General features: G+C 40.9%; 1 protein-coding gene across 1 annotated transcript; it reads right to left on the bottom strand.

The window, feature by feature from the left end:
* Positions 1-5,070: 5,070 nt before the first annotated feature.
* LOC108448806 lies at positions 5,071-21,036 on the bottom strand. Its single transcript, XM_017742914.1, has 4 exons — positions 18,495-21,036; positions 16,804-16,981; positions 10,129-10,348; positions 5,071-9,080 (listed from the first exon to the last, which is right to left on the bottom strand). Exons 1-4 carry the CDS (start codon positions 18,614-18,616, stop codon positions 8,329-8,331), a joined length of 1,272 nt encoding a protein of 423 aa, XP_017598403.1. The 5' UTR covers positions 18,617-21,036; the 3' UTR covers positions 5,071-8,328.

The following is a 21,036-nucleotide window of genomic DNA, read 5'->3' as shown; positions in this document are numbered from 1 at the left end:
GTCTTTAATAATCAACTGGTATTTTTAAAAAAATGCAATTAGAATCTTATTAAATCTAAATTAAAAGCTTACATGCAAAACAATTTAAAAATAGATATTGAAACCTAAGAATTCACACTCTTCGGTGTTTGCTCCTATTACAATGCACACTTAAGAATTTAATAATTTTTTCCAGGTGGACAAAAACAAAAAGGGTTCAAATTTGTAGCTAGTTTCAGATTTTAAAGTAAACAGGCTATTTAAATGGAAGGACATGGTTTGCTGTGTTGTACCCATATGGGAACATTTAATATTAAACACATCATAAAAATGAGGGAGATTAACATTTTTAAGCAGCTTTGTGCCATTTGAAGGGAGGTTTTATTTTTATTTCAGGCACTGAACTGAGCTTGGTTTTTCCAACATGCAAATTCTGAGTCAGCAATAGACACGGTGAAGCAAAAGTGAGGACGCGGTGAGCAGGCGCTCCTTTTCAAAAGGTAAATCAAAGTGAAAAAATCTGTAGAGAACACAGGCTACGAGGGCATAAAGCATATCTAATGTGGCCCAGTCACTGGAGTGGTGCTAAGTTCAATGCAACTGCTCAAGCCTAAAGCCATGGTTTGCTCTCCTTGCTTCTGTAGAAGGGTCAAAGTCCCAGCTCTTAGTTATTAGGAAGCAAATTTTTGGTCAATACTTCCAAACTGGGCTATTGTGAGGTACTTCTCTTACCGCGCCACATAATATGTTTATGCATTGGGAGCTGTGCTTGGCATTTCTTGCATCACATCCACAGGACAAAAGCAGAATTAGACATAGAAGCAGAGGGATTCCTGCAGAGACAGCAGCAACAGCAGCGTGTGAATTCTTCCTGGTATTGCACAGAGATGTGTAATATAGGATCTGTAGCTGGAGGCTGTACTTTTGAGCTCAGATATTTGATAGCTGATAGTTTCGCATACTGAGAGCTATCAGGATAACATAACAGCTATATGATGGTCATAATTTTACTGACTTTCCGTCACTGCTAAATATTTTTCAGGCTTTATGGGAATTTTTTCCATCTTTACTATATATTTAATGAGCACAGAAGTCTATCAAATGTCCATTGTTCTCAAAGGATTGCCTTTGGGAACTCAAGGGATGCTTGCTTGTTTTTTTTTTGTGGAAGGAAGATAATTAACTTATTGGAAGAAAACCAGGCACATTGTATACTTACAGTGTTTCCAACAGTTTGTGGTGGGTTTTCTGAAACATAAATTTTCTTCTCAGCTGCAGGATTGGGTCATTGACTCCTGATGAAAATAGTGAAGTGACTGGAACATGGTTTTCTTTCTCTAGAAGGTTGTAATAACAAGACTGTATCATCATCTCTATGGCTTGTCTGTCTCACTTGATGTCTGAGGAAAGGGATGGTCTTGTGGCAATAAGAGGGAGGCACTATGAAGAAACACAGAGTGTCATTTGATCTTTCACATCCATCATGTAACAGCATATCCTCTGCACCTCTCTATGCCACCCTATGTGTAAAAGCCTGTAAATGTGTGCCAATGACTGGATGTCAATCATCTTGGGGACTTATTTTTTGGTTTAGTTGCAGAAGAATTGCTGAGCTACTAAAGCATATGGGAAGAAGCAAGTAGAAATGCCTGGGAAGAGAAGGGTCTCCATGACGTGGGAATTCACAGTCCTGCTAGGAAAGGGTGTAGGCTGGCCAAGAGTGGATGCCTGGCAGATGCACAGACTGTTCTGTGAAAGAGACCTCTCGGTAGTTTGAAATACTGCTATACCCACACGAGTTCGTATGCAGAACTGCACTGGGAAGACACTCTGAAAGCCTGAACCAGAGAGCTCCTCCTTTGCTGGGGGAACACTTGCTTTCCATTCTGGTCCCATTTAAGTGTTCTGTAGAAACTGCTGAAGTGAGTTAAGTGTTAGCATAGAAAAGACTTGTCTAACCTAGTCCCTTGTGCTTTTCATTGCCTTTTTGAGCTGTAACAATGGGTGGGTTTGAGGAACCTAGAGGAACACTTACTTCTGCTTTATAGAGGACTTACTTTCTAAGAAAGGATTAGTAAAAAGTGGTTTTCAGTCTTCTGTCTGGCCTCAGAAGGCTTTTACCTTTATTAATGCAGATGCCCCAAGTGAAATATCTGCCTGCCTAGCAGCAGCTGATTAGGTTTAAGGACCTATTTGATCCTCCTTTCCACCTTTCAGAGCCTTTGATATATGCTCCAGATAAAGACTTAAAGCCCTACTGTTGTGCTCCTCCAGAGGTCAGGAAAGAGTCCTGCATCTAAATGGTTCACTAGATGATATGAATGTTCAGTTCTTATTCCTCGGTCTGTGGAAGCTCAAAGCCCCAAATATTGGATCAAGTCATCCTTATGGCAGTGCCATTGGGCAACCTTTGAAGAGTCTGCTCAAGGACCTCCAAATTGAATTTACTTTCCCTCTTTTCCAGATGTTCATAAACTCAAGTGACTACAAAAGAGTCTGGACAACCACCTTAGTCAGAGATGTCTCCTCTGTTTAATGCTGGGTAAGCAAAGTCCTGCTACAGGACCTCCTTGCTCCTCAAAATCTCAGCCTGAGTATGCCTCATGGTGTTTAGCTCTATTTGTTCCCTTTGCCCCTCTGCCCACTGTCCTGAGTGGTGGTAAATATCTTAAAGTCCCTGATGGTGCCTTCCTAGCTGGAAATAACTCTTTTCTGAAAGCCTCCTCTGGCTTTCTCTCTAAAGGATTAGCCACAAAATATGTGTATACGGGACTGGAGCCCAAATTCTACAGCCAGGCAAATGGTGGATGATTCTCATTCTGGAATATTTTATGCCAGGAGTCCTAGCAGAAATCTCAAATATTTATTCTTAAGAAGACAAGGTTTCTTAAGTTCATTAACTTACATTTCTCTGTAGTATCCATCTATATAACCTGTGACCCAAAACAATGACCAGAACTGAAAAAGTGGTGAAAGAGAGGAAGGTATTTATAGTTCATTATCATTATGATACAGAAAGATTTTAATTTAGTTAGATGGATGAGGCAAATGCATGTTACTTATAGGAGACGAAAATTCTAGTTGCTGCTCTATTGAAAGAAATATATGTGTATATATCAGGCTCACTCTCAGTTTGGCAAACCTTGATTACTTTTAAAATGTTTTCTGTATGATGGATATTATCTGAATTTCTTAAATCTTTCACAGACCTCATGCTTAGAGCCTGGGTAAGTCAAAGGAGTGGATTTTCTTCGGCTGCAGGTCAGGTATTGTAGTTTTAACACTGTGCTTATCATGCTCCTGTTTGCCCTTTCTCATCATCTTGCTGGCCCAGACCACTGGTGAATATGAGCTGCTTTTTCTCTTTTTGTGACCTTCTGATTTGCAGAGTTTTGTTATCCATAAACCGTAATATGAGAGGGTTGTGAGAGAATGGGTTGGTCACTTCACTCTCTCCTCATCATCTTACCCAGGGTGGATGGATCAGTATGACAAAGGCTATATAATGTCAGAACTTCTGAATTATTCAGGGTTTTCAGAGGCTTCCCTTTACTGTCTGAATTATTAATCTTGTTCATTTATGTCTTTAAAGAATGATGAAATTAAAAGTGGAGTATGAAAGCAGTGACATTCTTTTCATATTTTTCCAACTGCAGGTTTGATTCTGCTTCCTGATAGCTCTGTCTAAGTGTATATTTGTACTTCATCCTCAGAATTTCCTGTGGTTTGAAATTCTTTTGCTGACATGAAAACAGTTGTGATTTGAAAAACAGAACAGCTTTGAAACTGGTAATACATAAAGCAGTTGAACTTATTAATATGACTCAGAAACAGGATAGAAGTAAAAGGTGCCATTTCCTATGTGTAAATGGAAAACCTATGAAACTGAGGTCTGGGAATCTCTTGTGATTGCATTGGCAGACTGTGAAAGTAGCAGGATCCACTTATAGAGACTGACTTGAAGGACCTGAAGACAGATCCAGTGTCATCCCAGCAGTAAATCTATGTGAAGTTATTTTGTACAAGGAATTGCTATTTATGTAATGAAATAGCTCAATACTCCTTCAGAAACTGTCTCTTTGGAGCCTGTTGTTACCTTTAAAGGGACAGACGGCAGAAGGAGGAATATTCCCTCGCTTTTTAGTGGAACAGTCCTAGACATAAGAAACCTGTACTGAGTGTACATGGCAAGGTTTGGTAGTGGGAGGCTGCAGAGGTGGCTTCCGTGAGAAACTGCCAGAACTCCCCCCATGTCCAACAGAGCCAATGCCAGGCAGCTCCAGGACAGACCCACAGCTGGTCAAAGCTGAGCCCATCAGTGGTGGTGGCAGTGCCTCTGGGACAACAGACTTAAGAAGGGGGAAAAAAAAACTGTTCAACAATCTGGGAGAGAGGAGTGAGCATACGTGGGAGGAGCAGCTCTGCACACACCAAGGTCAGTGAAGAAGGAGGGGACAAGGTGTTCCAAGTGCTGGATCAGGGATTCTCCTGCAGCCTGTAGGGAAGGGCATAGTGAGGTAGCTCTTCCACTGCAGCCCACGGAGGGCCATGGGGGAGCAGAGATGCTCCTGCAGCCTGTGGAGGATCCCACACCAGAGCAGGTGGATGCCCAAAGGAGACTGTGACTCCACGGGAGGCCTGCACTGGAGCAGGGTCCTGGCAGGACCTGTGGACCTGTGGAGAGAGGACCCCACATTGGAGCAGCTTTGCTGGCAGGACTTGTGACCTCATGGGGGACCCACACAGGTAGCAGCCTGTTCCTGAAGGACTGCACCTTGTGGAAGGTACTCATACTAGAGCAGTTAATGAAGAACTGTAGCCCACTGGAAGGACTCATGTCGGAGAAGATTGTGGAAGGATGTCTCCCATGGGAAGAACCCCACACTGGAGCAAATGAAGAGTATGAGGAGTCCTCCCTTTGATGTAACATATGATGAACTGACCACAACCCTCAGTCTTTGCCCCCCTGCACCACTATGGGGGAGGAAGTAGAAAAAATTGGGTGTGAAATTGAGCCCAGGAAGAAGGGAGAGGTGGGGAGAAGGTGTTTTAAATGTAGTTTTATTTCTCATTACCCTACTCTGACTTGATTGGTAATAAATTAATTTCCCCTAGCTGAGTCTGTTTTGTCCATTATAGTAACCGGTGAGTGATGCCTCCTTGCCCTTACCTCAACCCATGAGACTGTCATTATATTTTCTCTATCCTGTCCAGCTGAGGAGGGAAAATGGTAGGGTGACTTTGGTAGGCACCTGACATCCAGCCAGGCTCAACCACTAGAAAATTGTATTACCTTGAATGTGGAAAGAATAAGCAGGTGGCAGGACCCCACAAAGACCTGAAATTTTCTCTGACCTCTGGTAAGTACCCCTTGGAAGCCCTTGTTCTCTATCACAGAGATGGGACTGGAGACAGCTGAGGCCACGAGAAGCATCATAACTCAGAGCTCCTCCAGGAAGAGCTACCTCTTCTGCACTTGGGTCATGATGCACAGCCACTAAATGCTGATCTCTCTGGGGTTTGTTTTAGTGGGGAATGGGTATTTCCCTGTGTCTGTCATCTGCTTGGCACCCACACAGACATGCCTGGACTAAGTTGGTGACGAAGAAGCATAAGCTCCTCTCATTCTTCACTATCTTCCAGCTCCTCCACAAGTCCTCAGGGAGAGAAAGGGCAAAGGAGAAACCTAAGGTACTTAATGCTTTCTTTTCCCAAGATTTTAATAGTAAAACCAGTCACTCTCCAGGTACCCAGCCCCTTGAACTGGAAGACGGAAATGGGGAGCAGAATGAAGCCCCTATATCCAAGTGGAAATCATCAGCCACCTGCTATACCACTTAGACATACACAAGTCTATGGGGCTGGATGGGATCCACCCAGAGGTACTGAGAAAGCTGATGGAAGAGCTCACCTGTCCACTTTCCATCATTTACCAGAAGCCCTGGCTCCCTGGGGAGGTCCCAGCTGACTGGAACTTAGCAAATGGGACACCCATCTACAAGATAGACTGGAAGGAGAATATAGGGATCTCTAGGACAGTCAGCCTCACCTCAGTGCTGGGGAAGGTCATGGGGGTGATCATCTTGAGTGCCATCACATGGCATGTGCAGAACAGCCAGAGGATCAGGCATAGCTAGCACGGATTTGTGAAGGGCAGGTCCTGTTTGACTAACCTGATCTCCATTTATGACAAGGTGACCCACTTAGCTGAGGAGGGAAAGACTGTGGATATTGTATATCTCGACTTAAGTAAAGCCTTTTGCAGCATTTTTCACAGCATTCTTCTGGAGAAACTGGCTGCTCGTGGCTTGATGTGTACTGTTCAATGGATAAAATGGCTGGATGGCCAGGCCCAGACAGTGGTGGTGAATAATACGATACGGAGATAAATCCAGGTGGTGTACAGTCATAGGTGGTGTTCCCCAGGTCTCAGTATTGGGGCGAGTGCTCTTTAATATCTTTATCAACAATTTGGACAAGAGGATCAAGTGCACCCTCAGTCAGTTCACAGGCAACCCCAAGCTGGGTAGGAGTGCTGATCTGCTGGATGGGAGAAAGGCTCTGCAGAGAAATCTGGACAGGCTGGAGAGATGGGCCAAAGCCAAGTGTGTGAGGTTCGAAGTACACAAGGCAAAGTGCTGGGTCCAGGGAGTGCTGGTTGACAGCTGCTGAACATGACCCAGCAGTGTGTCCAGGTGGCCAAGGAGGCCAATGGCATCTTGGCCTGTATCAGCAATAGTGTGGTCAGCAGGATCAGGGCAGTGATTGTCCCTCTATAATTGGCACTGGTGAGGCCACACCTCAAGTGCTGTGTCCAGTTCTGGGTCCCCTCACTACAGTAAGGCCATTGAGGTGCTGGAGCAAGTCCAGAGAAGGGCAAAGAAGCTGGGAAAGGGTCTGGAGCACAAGTCCTCTGAGGAGTGGCTGAGGGAGCTGGGGTTGCTTAGCCTGGAGAAACGGAGATTCAGGGGGAACTGTATGGCTCAGTATAACTACCTGAAAGGAGGTTGTAGCCATGTGGATGTCGGTCTATTCTTCCAGATAACAAATGACAGGACAAATGGAAATAGCCTCAAGCTGCACCAAGGAAGGTTTAGGTTGGAAATTAGGAAAAATGTCTTTGCTGAAAGGGTTGTCAAATATTGGAACGGACTGCTGAGGGAAGTGGTTAAATCACCATCCCTGGAGGTATTTAAAAGATGTCTAGGTATGACTCTTTGGGACATGGTTTAGTGATGGGCTTGATTATCTTCAAGGTCTTTTTCAAGATAAACAATTCTGTGAGTCTATGATGCCATGATTTATGTCCAGAATGAAGCATTTCAGTATTGTGAAAGGAAACAGTGAATTGAAATGTAAACTTACAGCTGAATCCATTTGTTTCAAAACATATATTCACTGAAAAGTGCTTTTTAGGGGTGCTCCAAAGCTTAAAACATATTCAAGACATAAACATTTCCTAAATTATAAACATTCCCCTTTTATGTGGGATCCCACAGAGCAGCAAATATGAAAACTCCTATTGTATTCTCATCTCTGTTGGTGTCAGTCAAGTTCAAATCCATTGAACTTAAGGGATTTAAACTGATATAAAACTTGTTTGAGGACAGAAAAAGGCTTAAAGCTTAGTACTATGACAATCTAACTGAGAACCACAATACATTGAAACTGAGAGAAAATTCATGTTTTCAATAGTAAGGTACAAACATTGCAAAGGCAGTGACAAACAGGCAATACTAATTAAGTTGTTAAATTTACAGAGAAAATGCAACTAACTCTCAGGGGAGTTAGGTTGCATGTTCTCCATGCACAGTTAAAACTAATAAACTAGCAAAGAAACAAACAAATAATTTATCAGTGCCATGACTATTTTGTGTATCATGGCAATCCCCCCAAAATTGTTTATTCCCTCACTGCTGCTGGCTTTTTACCTTCTGCATTATGTTCACAGCTTAATGAAAATTGCCTGCCCAGGTTTATTTCCCTAATGAAATGCATAAGGAATAGTAACACAAGTTTAGGACATGTATTGGTACAAAATATTAAAAATCACATCTTCTGCCCTCAGTGTCCACTTTTGTGCCTAAATATACATTATGTTGTTCTGTTACAGTGGCATCTGTTTTTCTGTGTCTTTGTTGTGCTCCACAAAATTTGTAGCATGGCGTTTGGTCGATGTCAGAGGATACACAGCTTTAATCATATAATTCTTTTGTGTTTGGATGATTCTAATTTTAAGATTGGATTAATCTCTCCCACCTTCCTTTTCTTGCTCTCTCTGTCTGTCCACCTTTGTTTCTTACCTGCTCCTTCATCCTTTTTCCTTCTGATGTTTTGTGTGTGATTTATTTATGCAAAATTTAACCTTAGAATCTCTGGTTTTTTCCCCAATGTGGTTTGGTACGGTGGGCGTAAAACTGGAAGATTTACATCTGTAGTTGTAGGTATGTGTCTGAGCTGAATAAAGTTTTTCTTAGTTTTCTTATTGAAAAAATGAGTTGAGTTTTGTTTAAATTGCCTCATACTTCTTATGGTAAACTTTTGCTGTTGGGGCATGGGGAAAGCTGGTGGTTTTGAACCATTCACTGTAACAAGAGGGCAGATATCTCTGTGTTCCTGTGTTGCCCCCATCAAGGGAATCTTTCTAGGTAGGGTTTCTCTCAGGGTAGCTCGTTGCAGCCTGGGGAAAGGTGACAACTGGGGAGAGTCAATCATGAGGAGGTCAATGCTGTCTTTATCAAGTTCCCTCTGTGTTGGGATGTAAATATTGTCATATACTGCCTTTAGAAGATCTTTAAACCTCATGTCCTGACAAGGCAAAGGGCTTCTGGTAATAATTCTGTTTTCCATCAGGGACCGTGCAGGTACTTTTCTTGTACTTGTCATTTCTTGGATGTTTGAAAAGGGAGGTTGCTGGTTTGCTGGTGTGGATGAGGATTTCTCATGAAGACATGGTTTTCTGGCCTCTGTCAAGTCTTCAAAATCATTCTGACCGTTCTGAGTGTCCAAAAGTGGCTGATAAATGGGCTCACATGGCATACTTTTGCTTGATGACTTAGGAGGCCCACAGTGGACCAACTCTCTGCCTGCAAACTTGGAAACTAAATAGAATATAGAACAAATCAGATCAGCTTCTCCTGGAATGGTATTTTCAAGAAAATAACATGCTAATATCACATCAGCTTCGTCCCATAATAAATCTGTATTTGTAAAGTCATAAATAAAAGTAAACCTTGACACAGAATGAAATTTTGCACTGATAATTTCAGGCAGATGGTGATCTGCAGGTAGGCAATTGTCAGTTTTTTGGTTGGGCGAACAGTCTTGAATGAGCCTCTCAGCACAAAGCTGTCTGGCTTAATTTTAGTGAGTACTACAGAATCAAGGAATAATAGAATAGTAGGGGTTGGAAGGAACCTTAAAGATCTTCTCATTCCAATCCCCATTCACCATTCTCTAGATCAGAGTTGCTCAGAGCTCCATCCTACTTGACCTTGAGTACTTAAAGGGTTGGAGCACCCACAGCTTCTCTGGACAACATACTCATTTATTCTTCTGGGGATATTTATCACATCGTTTTAAACATGGCACATAAGTAAATAGTTGTGGGGGTGCAATAACTTGAACAAGAATATATTCAGATATAGAGTTTGATTATTCAGTACTGTGCATCTTCTATATTTTTGAGACTGTGGAAAATGATGTCATGGATATGAGTACAACCCCTCACTGAGTATAGTGAAGTTGTGATACTTGCACCATGCTCACATTCATCCCGGGAATTTAAATAAATACCCTTTTTTACTCATAAATTTCTGTTCTTGGAAGTGCCTTAGAAGTACTAGTACTTCTAAGGGTGACTCAGAGATAAAATAACCTACACATGGACATGGAACAGTTACTTGTGATTAGTATCTGCAGAGCTTGCACTGGGTCAGGTGTTTATCTGAAAATTATTTCACTTGATCAAGATTAAATCTATCACCAGATTTGGGCCTGGGAAAAAATTGCTCAAAATACTTGAAATTCAAAACAAAATGCAAAGATATTTCTATAGCATTTTCAGGGACTGTGTTCCCTTTTTTTCCTCAGACAGATACCCTTTTACCCTTTTGAACTGACATGCTGAGACTTATTTCAGAACAGTACCTTTTGAGAAGTTTTCTTGGTTTTCCAATGCAATTGTGATATCATCTTCTTGAATAGCATTTTGCATTGCCAGTGTTAGTACAGTAGAAAATGCCGTATTGCCATAATTTCTGAGGTTTTCCAGAGTGTCCTTTTCAGCCTTCTGGGAAATCTTAGTTTCTGACTCTTTATTCAGCTGTTTGTTGGGATTAATACTGTGTTTTTCTGCTTCATATTCCCTCTGTAAAATGATCAGACACCATTTGATTTGCAGGGAACAAAAAAAGCACCTCAAAATTTAAAAGAAATCCCTCTATAAGGTGTAATGGGAAATCTTGTTTTCACATAAGCCTTAGTTACACAGATCAACATTCCATCTGAACAGACCCTATGCCAAAGGTTCTTCCAGAAACCCAGCTGTACATGGGCTGGCAGACCCTTCCCTTTACCACACAGGCTGTAGGGAGAAAGTTTTCATGAAAATCCACTGAATGCTAGAATGCCCATAGCACTTCCTTCGAGGCTTATGGCTCACGGAGTCTCCCAAGATGTGTAAGGAAGGTCAGGGTACCACAGAGATCCTGCTGCAAAGCACAAACATTACAGAATGCTGTGAGCCACTCCCTGATCCAGAAGATTCATGTCATGCGACTGTTGCCGTTTGCTGTGAGGGCAAGTAGTCAGCATGAGACTAGAACACATCTGGGGAGGTTCTGCAGTGGATTTGCAGCAGGAAGACGTCCATGGAGCTGTGGTAACAGGACCATTCATCCCAACAGGAACATGGGCTTCAGGACTCACTGCTTGCTGCAGTGCTGCTTCCCTCACTCCTACAAGCATCTTCCGTGCACAAGGGATATGTTCTCATATGTAGGTCACTTGTAAATCAGCTATGATCCCAGTTTTCAGAGTCCTCACTGTGTAAGCCTCATGCACACTGAGTTTCAGTTATCAAAACCTTGTGAAAATGCAAGAGCTGCGAAATAAAATGTTAGATTTAAAACATATTTTTCACAAGGGGAGAACTTTGCAAAGCAAAGAATAGAAGAAATAAATCCCTTCCTACAGAACTAAGTCCTGTGATGAGCTGACTGCTCTGTGTGCTGCTTCTGTCATAGAACATCTCCTTTCAGGTCTGGCATGCCTGAAAAAGGAATTTCTGAAATGGAGTTTCTGAAACCGAGACAACTACCCACATGGATATTCCAGTGCAACATCCAGCTCTTTTTTGCTGCTTTCCATATCATCTCTGACAGGCCCACTTTGTCATTACACGGCTACCACTTCAAGGATTATCTGTAGTGAGTTTTGATCTTTTTACTACCATCCCCACATAATACAAACTTCTTGCTTCCATTGGCAGAGAGGTAATTAATTTTACTATGGTGTATTCATCTTTTTCATGGTTTTCTCCTAATCTTTGCATTGCAAAGTACTCCCCTTGTGAAAAATATGTTTTTAATCTAACATGCCATTTTAAAATGTGGGTGCAATTTGTGGACAAAAGGCACTTTTGATAGCTTGAATGTATTTTGTGAGTTAGCAAAAATGTTTGGAAAAATTTTAAGGACCTCAAACCTCAAATTTGTGGGGTCACCGCATCCTTCCTACTTACCTGTAGTACCCAATCACAATTAGGGAAATTATTTTAAAATAAATTTTTTATTTATAAAAAGAAACAAAGTACATTTAAGTTGACAACATATTGCTAAAACCACACTAGATCAATTGGGAATTTGAGATGTCATAAATATTTTAGGCTATGCAATCAAATAGTCTCCCAGGATTTTACACACTGCTAGTTAAGAAAACAAATTTTCATCTTACATTTTGCAAGCTGTCACCTTATATACAGTATATCGGAAAACTTGCCATGACTGGTTTTACTGCCGACCTCTTAAGAGCTAATTGGTTAAGCACCTGGGCAGGAAGCTTTTTGGCAGAAATGCTATTTTCTGCAAGGACCAGCTATAAAGTTCTGGATGGCAAATTGTAGTCATTAAGGCTCCCTCTTCTACAGCAGAACACATAAAATGTAAATACATTGCTTGGAGAAACTACTATGCATAAAAGGACAGGCTGTGTTTTAAGTTTATCCAATGACTTATGGCTCAAATTTGAACATGGAAAGGATCTTATGCTTTTTTAAGGTTAAAGCTTTCAACAGACTTTTCTAATTGCAGCCAGAAAAATGAGAATCACATCTGTTTGCATCCAACAAAACTATTATTTGCATGTACAAACTTCTGTATACAAGGAGAGGGTGCAAATACAATGACTCACACTGTTTTTTCAAATGCAGGGGGTTTGTACATGAAAAGTAATTTCCACAGGCTTTTTCTTTCAGTTTTAGATTAGAATTTCTGCTGAAAAATTTTCCTCAGGAAATTGTATATTTCTTGGTATTGAAAAATCATGGCATATTCTGCTGCCTGGAATGGGTTGAATGCACTGTTTTGTGAATACACGTTTGAATTCCAAACAATGTCGTGGGCTGATTGTGTTGGTAGAATATTTTATTGCTTGTTATTCATAGGCATTATTATGAATGCAATTACTTTTCTGTTTGTGTTGATATTTGATATGCTTCATTCTTTTTGGACAGAATATTCAGAAGAGCCAGATGCCAACTTTCTCTACAAGTCACTGAGAGGAAAGGAGGTTTCTAACTTGATCAAAAATACTGGAGTATTTTTTTGCCATAAATTTGCTCCTTTATGGATATTAGCTCCCTGTAAATATCTCTTTTCATAGGCAGATAGAAATATGAAATAATCTTTATGGTCCTAGAAAGAAATAATGTAAATCAACAGCAATTAGTTTTCAGGTTTCTTCATTTTACCTGTGACTGTTACTTGTTACTTATCTGTTTCCATAATTTAGATTTGAATTTCCACTTATTTATATGCAAATTCTAATTTTTTTGCTTTAATTTTATACACACAAGCTGTCTTGTTGAGCTCAGTGAAACTATCCATATCGTTAAAGTTAAAGCAGATGCATACATTTGCAAGATCTGAAGAGCTGAAAGGATATTATGTGATTTAAAGACAGATGACACACTGCTAGTAATAAATAGCAAATAGTTGGCTTTATACAGAATAGAGAGAATATCTATCAGTGCATTTTGAAATATCCTTGGCATAATTTATAACACAAATATAAAATACCCATGCTGTTGCAATTAAGCTCTAGTAACATCAGGATCTCAACAAGAAGATGAATAAAAAGTGAGAAATTTCCCCCTTGCATTCAGTTAACAATCTTTACTCTTCTTCCTCAGTTTCAGCTCTCTGTGGCTGGGTGGTCAAAGAAGTGCATCACAGCCTGCCAAAGAGGTGGTTGAATTTGGCCTCTTTTAGACCAAAGCAGAGAATCCTTCCCGCAAGATAATCCCCTGCCAGCTGCCTCCTTCGAGAGCTGTGCCAGCACAGCATGGGCCAGTCTCCAGGGAAGCTGGGGGCTGCTCTTGGCTCTGCCTCTGCCCAAAAACGTCATGCCACCCGTGTGGGGCTCCGCCTTGGGATCGCATTCTTTTCTTTTCCCTATATACTTCACATATGCTTAGGGCTAAGTTTTGCCATTGTGCAAGTATGTGCATAAAGTAGCTCTAGCTGAAGAACAGGCCAGAGGATATTGGAAAAATAAGAGCATTGATTGAGTAAGAATGCCCAGCTTGATTTCTTAGCCAGCCTTCCTCTCTTTCTTCCCTTTTTTTGCCCAAATTCTTGCTGAGAAATATGAATATTATTGAATGTTGGAGAAACTGTTAAAAGGTGGTAGCACTAACAGTCATGATTTGAAAGAGCTCCTGGGGAGGAGTGATTGCAAAGGTTAATTATACAAAAGCCTGGAATAAGAAACAATCAAGAGACCAGTATTAACTGCAAAAAGTAGCAGAGCCTAACAACGAGCAAGGGAGAAATATTAATTTTCATAATAGAAAAGAATGTAAGAGGGAATAGAGGGAAAAAAATAAGAAACAAGTTTTGTAGAGTGATTATCTGGGGAAAAACCAGTGAGATTACAGTCTGATAACAGAATGATCTCTAAACTGTGCTAGTAGCAGGCTTTGTGTTCATGAGTTTAAAGGTAGCATTTATGAACTTTGTACTGAGGGAAAAAGGGAAACAATCTTTTAATGACATGAAAAGATGGTATGAATTGGTCTGTTCTAATTTCCTAATTTGTATGTCTTAGTAGCAGATATTGGAAGGTATTATTTGTGGTAGAATCCACTCTGCCAAATTTAGACATTTAGCTCGTGCCTGTATTTCAAGTTCTCAGCAAAGATGTCCTACTAAAAGTGAGTAGTTTCCCTGTGAAACCATCAAAGGGAGAATCTGTCTGCAAATTTAAGAACTTCCCACACTGATCATGCAAAAGTTTGCAGATCAGCATTGTTTTGTGGTGCAGAAGAAAGCACTACACACCTGGGAGTTATGTGGAAGGGGACATGGGGAAGGTGTAGAAATGGGGAGTTGGGATATGACACAACTGAACAGACCCCAAGGTGCATATCCAGTTTACATGCTTAGATGTGTCCCAGCTGGGTTTAGTCCAGCAAGGGAAGGGCAAAGTCCTGCTCCTGGGGAAGAGCAACCCCAGGCACCAGCATATGCTGGGGCCACCGGGCTGGAAAGCAGCTGGAGGTCCTGGTCAACACCAATATGGCCCTGCTGCAGAGAATGCTGATGGTATCCTGGGCTGCAATAGGAGCAGTGTTGCCAGCAGGTCAAGGGAGGGGATGCTGCCCCTCTGCTCAGCCTTGGTGAGGCCACACCGGGAGTTCTGAGTCCAGGTCTGGCCTCCCCAGTACAAGAGAGACATGGACATAGTGTAGAGACTTCTGCACCACAGAGATGATTAAGAGAGTGGAGCACACACAAGAGTTTCCCTCTGAACATCAAGAAACACTTTTTCACTGTGAGGGTGACCAAGCATGGTCACAAGGTACCCAGGGATGCTGGTGTTCATCCTTGGAGACCATCAAAAGCTGTCTGGACATGGTTCTGGGCAAGCATCTGTAGGTGGCCCTGCTTGAGCAGGGGGGTTAGATCAGACAGCTTCCAGAGATCCCTGCCAGACTCAGTCAGTCTGTGATGCTGTGATTTTGTGAAAGTCGTCACTGTTTTGAGCTGGAAACAGGTCATATTATTTTGAGTCACTACTGGTTTGGGTTTAAACCTTTAACTGAATAAATGTCAACACAGGGAAAGAAGATGTCACTCACTCCTTTGTTACACTCCCTCTCTTTTCCTCCTTGCTCTACCAAAAGTTTCAGTCTGCCTGGAAAATGTATTTACTAGGACTTCAAAACAATAATTTTTAGTGTATTGACTTACAATCAGAGCTGTTTTAAGGGTCTGTGCTTGAATTCAGCTTGACTCTCTGCCATAAGAGGGCATTTTGGATGTCAGGAGTGGCAGGAAGTATCACAGACCCTTAATCAGCTTGCAACTTTATGTACATGATCACTTCCCTCTTCCTCCCAGGTAGGATGCTGAAAGAGGTCATACAAAATGTGAAACACTATGACTTGCCTGGAAGGCTAGATTTCTGCTGGCTGTAAATCAGCTTGATATCCAGAGGTATTAGAAAGCTGGTCAATAGCCTTCACAATATGGGTCTTTCTGAGTGACTTATGATTTAGCAGATCCTGCTTAAAATTGTAATATGAAAAAATTCACATATGTGAAGAAAAGCCTCTTCTCCCTAAGCATGCACACACACACTCCCCAACTCATATTTTTGAGTTATGGCTCTGTCTGCAGACACTGCACAGACTGTTGCAACCTTGGGGCTGTGTGCTGGCATGGAGATCTGGATCTGCTCAAGCTCATCTGAATAATTTCTAGAGGAGTCAACTGGACCTTCTCAAAATACAGCTTCTCCAGGGCAAAGGCTTTGAATGGGAGGCTAATCGCTAATGTGTGTGTTTTTGTAGCTCAAACTTTTCCCATTGCACTTGTGTGTTAGAAGCTGGAATTTGGCTTCCTGTCTGCCTAGTTTCTGCCTGAAGCAAAATTTTTATGGCTGAGCTGTGAACCCCTTAGTGGAGACGGTTGTAAAAGAAAAGCTTACAGCCTTTTTGACTAATTGTGGCCTTACCAATGATTACCATAATTTTTTGAATTTATTTTTAAAATGTTTGTCCCCTCTGATCTCACTCCATGTCCCTGAGTGAGCTGGAGCTGGAGTGTGAGCATAGGATACAGGGGTAAAAGTATGAAAAAAAAAAGATGCTGGGTAAAGATTTTACAACTTTCACAGCTTCCTACTCACCTCCCCAGACTTTGGATTAAACCCTCACAGACCAGTCAGAAAGGAAAAGGATGGCGAAGTCACTGAGATGCTAATGCTCCTTTTCCCAATGGAAAAGTAATCTTATATGTAAAACAAAATAATTCTCAATCCCATTACAACCAGCAGCTCATTTTAAAAATTCATTAGTCATAAAAAAGGTATATTTATCTCTGGGAATAAAAAAATCTCATAAATTAATCACCTCTGAGAATGCCAGAATGTAGGTTTCTTGAGACTGCAGTTGGATCTGCAATTTCATGACTATTTTTTGATGAACTTCTCCCCATTCCTTGGACAACCACCTTTTTCATGTGTGCTATGTAGCTGCTGGATTGTTCCATATAAGAATCCAGGGAGCCCTTTATGCCTCTCATGATCATAATATCTTACCTGAGCTCTTTTGTGGTCTTTCTGGTACCTGAGCAGTTTCTTCAGCAATAAGCAATAAGAAGCCATGGCAGGAGAGGGTCTGTTATTTATTAAAGTGTTGATAACTTCTGAAAGACTGAACCCCATAATTTCTGTCATGTAGTTTAAAACAACAGGATTCAATTCACTGGGGCAAAATCTGAAATATTCGGAAAAATTATTTTAATACAAATGATGCGGCCAGGTACAATGTCAGAATTTACAGTAAGCAGACATTACACTTCTTGTGATGCAGCTGGAGTTGGCTAAGTTGATTTTACAGGCAAATTATGATACACAGTTGTGCAATAAGCTTCTTGTCTGGCTACGCTAACTTCACTGCCGGGCTGGGGCTCTGTTACTGCATCATTAAACATCCTATTGTTGATATAATTGATTACTCTGAAAGGACACCCACCAGGATTAAGCTTGAAAAATTAAAATATGGAAAACAGCATTTTCTCATTTTAATCAAGTGTGTGTGTTTTAGTTCTCAGTACAGTAGTTAATCCTCAAACGGATTAACAGGGAGATAGTGTGTGTGCATGTACATAAGAAGACAGAAAAGTAGCAAAGGCAGGAAACTCTTGAAGGACAAAAAAGAACCAAAGAAAGTACAGTAGGATTCCAATTTTTATATAACTCAGATTGTGAAATGAAACATGTTTTGTTGTAATGATAATTGTTTTACTCATGGGCTTCTGTGAGTAGCAAAGTCCAGCAAAGGCATTACAGAAATACATCAGCCTTGGATTATGAGACTCCTAAGACATTTTTTCAAACTTCAGTATGAATGAGCACAGACATGTGAGGGAAGGAAGGAGGGCAAAGGTAAAAACAGTGCGCAACTCTCACAGAAATTGCAAGTAGATTTCCACCAGCTCTGGCTGTGACTGGCAGTGGATCACCATGGTAGGAGAACTTGCTAAGAGTCCTCTAGACACTGATGCAGATGGTGCAGATTACACAGGCCAAATTATTCTCTTTTTCAATTAGTGCAAAATACTGACTTTTACAGAACAATTTGGGAATGAAATATGTGACCCATTACTAGCTACTTTAATCAGTGAGTATGATGTAAAAGGTCCATCACTGAATTTAGGCATTTAAAGACATGCAAAGTATGCTTTGCAGCATCCCAATATGAAAGATGAATAACATCTTGAAAGTTGGCAATGTTTATGTGAAGTGTCATATTGCACATAACTATTTCAAACTTTTATAATAATCTCAAACCATAAAGTGCCCTGCTAAGAATAAATGGAGCATAGTTAAAACCAGTTACAAAGATGGGTGAGAATAAAAATCATTAGAATAACAAAAATTTCAGTGTAATATAAAAATATTTCTTCAGGTGGCATGCGAGACCTAGTTTTGTAGGAAAGGATTAGAAGGACACTGAAATTAGTGGCAGCTGTGAGGCATGTTAAGAGCAAAATTACTGATACAATAGATATAAACAGTTATATAAGGATGTTTCCTCTTAAATAAAATTTATCCACAGTTAGAATGATTATGTGGTATTTTCTGAAGTAAAACTCTGTCATTTTGGAAGAGTCCATAGTAGATAACAAAAATCTTCTAAAACAAACAAACAAAATCCTAAAAACACTTCCCTCCCAAATCTGCAATCCAGAAATCCCAAGGTAGAAGATAGATGTCAAAACTGTTACCTGTTCTCATAGGCAGCAGCATTCAGTATTTTCCTGGTGAAACCTTCATTCAACCATTTGTCTTTTACTGCTTCTTTGACTCCAGGCCTCTTAGCAGGGTCGGGCTCAAGTAGAGACTGCATGAATTGTATAGCTCCTGTGCAGTATTCCAGTAAAATGGCTTGTTTGCTAGTAATATTTCACTATCTGACCACTGCATATTTTTCCTGTTGCAGAAATGTGGTACTTGCCCTGCTTCAAGACATTGTAAGAGCCTCAGCTAAAATTCAGTCTCTAGGGCTTTTCTCTGAGTCTGCTGTGGTCCCATGGGGTGACACTTTTCCCCCAAGGGCAGGGTGGGCAGCAGTGGCCAAACCATGCTGAGATGCCTGCTAGGGACCTTTGGATGCTGCTGTAGATACAGTACTGGAACTCAGTTCCTAATTTGCTTGGTTTACCCCAGTGAATGCAGCCTATGGCATCAGCAGTAATCTCAGCATTGTGCCCACTCAGCATTTGATCAGGCGTCTGAGAAGGGGCACTTCCGTGCCAGCTGACTACACAGGGGTTATGTTCCTCACCCAAAGAAGCCAATTGCATCAATAAAACTGTCTGTAATGAGGTCTGGAGATGGACTTCTGTGCTCACATGATGTGTTGTGCTTTGGCTCCCTGGAGCTGGAGCCAAACATTCCTGTCCGTCAATCACTCAGCTCCAACACTGCATAAAGTCCCTGTCTTTTTTTTTTTCTTCTTGGGAAAACTTTACTGAATTCTTCCATATCCCTTGGGGAAGTTTTAAAGTGAACAAAAAGGCAAGTGAGCATTAAACTGGGAACATACTGCTCCTTTCACTTGTAATCTCCTTCAGAAGAATTTAGATCTAAAATATGCAAATCTAGTTTATTACTGCTCTCTCACTGAATTCCCAGTGGGCAAGAGAACAATGGAGTTACCCACAATCTTCCACTAACTGTGTGGGCTTTGTAGAAAAGCAGAGATAATGCATTTATTAGTAGAAGCCATAACAATAACATAAATAAGAAAAATTAGAAATATAATAATTGCAGCTATGGAAGGATTCTGCAAAAATGAAACTGCTATCTGGCAACTGATCTCCAAAGAAAGAGAAATGGGAGACTAATGTACAAACACTCTTGACAACTATGGTAGATATCCTTATTCCATTTACTAGGGGAGAGAAAGAAATTGAATCATCACATTATCTTAATACTCCAGACTAGATCCAGCTAGCTTAGTCTGGAACTGTCTGCTGCTTTCCAGTGCTTGGCTGCAGGCAGCCACTGAAGCTCATCCTGGTTCCTAGGATCATTCTTGCCTCACATCATAGCCATGCTTCTCAAAACCATGGGGAGATCTGAACTCTTGCTGGTAGATAGCTGGGCAAAACATGTCTCACTCTGCTCTGCTTTCTGACTTGGTCAGTGAAGACTTACCATAACAGCTGTGAGAAGGGGCCCGAGCCTGTGACAGTCAACAGAGAAGATGCTACTCCAGGTGGAGAGAAAATGGGGATTAAAGCCAGAGGTGTATAAGAATTGTTGTAAAGCAACAGAATTTTTAACTCTGAGGAAGTAAATGTTGTACTGCTGACTGAGAGCGTATATACACCAACAGGAATTCTGGGGTTTAGAGCCATGGTTTGTAATTCAGGCTAGAATTTCTGAGAACTATCTTTCCCAGTTGTCCTAAAAGACTTCACTGACTGCACCTCATTAAAGATTGTCAGTAAAATTAACTGAAAAATGTTACATTTCAGTTCTTTCTCTTGAAAAATATGAATGGACTCTTCGCAAAAATAGCCCTCCCATGTCTTTAATAATCTCAGTGTTGTAGGCCCTGTCAGTAGCCAAAAGATAAGGTCTCCAGGAAAAAATATCTAAGGTTTAGATAACTTATTTGTGGGAAAAACAGGAAAGAATGCCTGGCTGTGACACACAGCATGGGACATACTAAACACGGCAGTGTTCTCATTTATTGCAGAGCTACTCCACTTACGTAAAAGCAATGTACTTTTTATTCCCCCTGTAAATGAAAACCAAGAATAATGGCCTTTTGAAGAGACAACGTTATTTTTCTTGTAGCCTGAGATAAAGAGATATTGCCATAGCCTCAAAAAAGTTATTTCTAAATGCAAACAGAGCAACTGGAAAAGGTACATCTTAATTTCCAAAAGGCTGAGTTATTGTTAAATTCACATTATTACATGGGTTAAAACTTTTTTGCATTGATATTCTTTATAAAGACTGAACTGCTTTACCAGTGGAAATATCTGATGGAATAGGGCTGATTTCTCCAATTAACATCTTTTGATGTAGTTGCTTGATATTGAAAGGTTCCACTGTGAAGGGTAATGTGCCCGTTAGCATAGCAAACATGCTCACACCTCTGTCAAAAGAAAAGACAAACATCAGAGCTCCATATGATGCTAATAAGTACTTATTTAAAAATCTCACAAAGCTATGAGTCAGTTTTCAGAGAGTTGCCTTCAGCATCACAAATGAGGTAACAGATCACCTCTAAGCAGAAATTCGTACTGAATA

Source organism: Corvus brachyrhynchos, unplaced genomic scaffold, assembly GCF_000691975.1.
Source record: "Corvus brachyrhynchos isolate BGI_N302 unplaced genomic scaffold, ASM69197v1 scaffold87, whole genome shotgun sequence".
Classification (NCBI taxonomy): Eukaryota; Metazoa; Chordata; class Aves; order Passeriformes; family Corvidae; genus Corvus; species Corvus brachyrhynchos.
The sequence above is the reverse complement of the archived record's forward strand: the minus strand, read 5'-3'. Positions and strand labels throughout refer to the sequence as shown.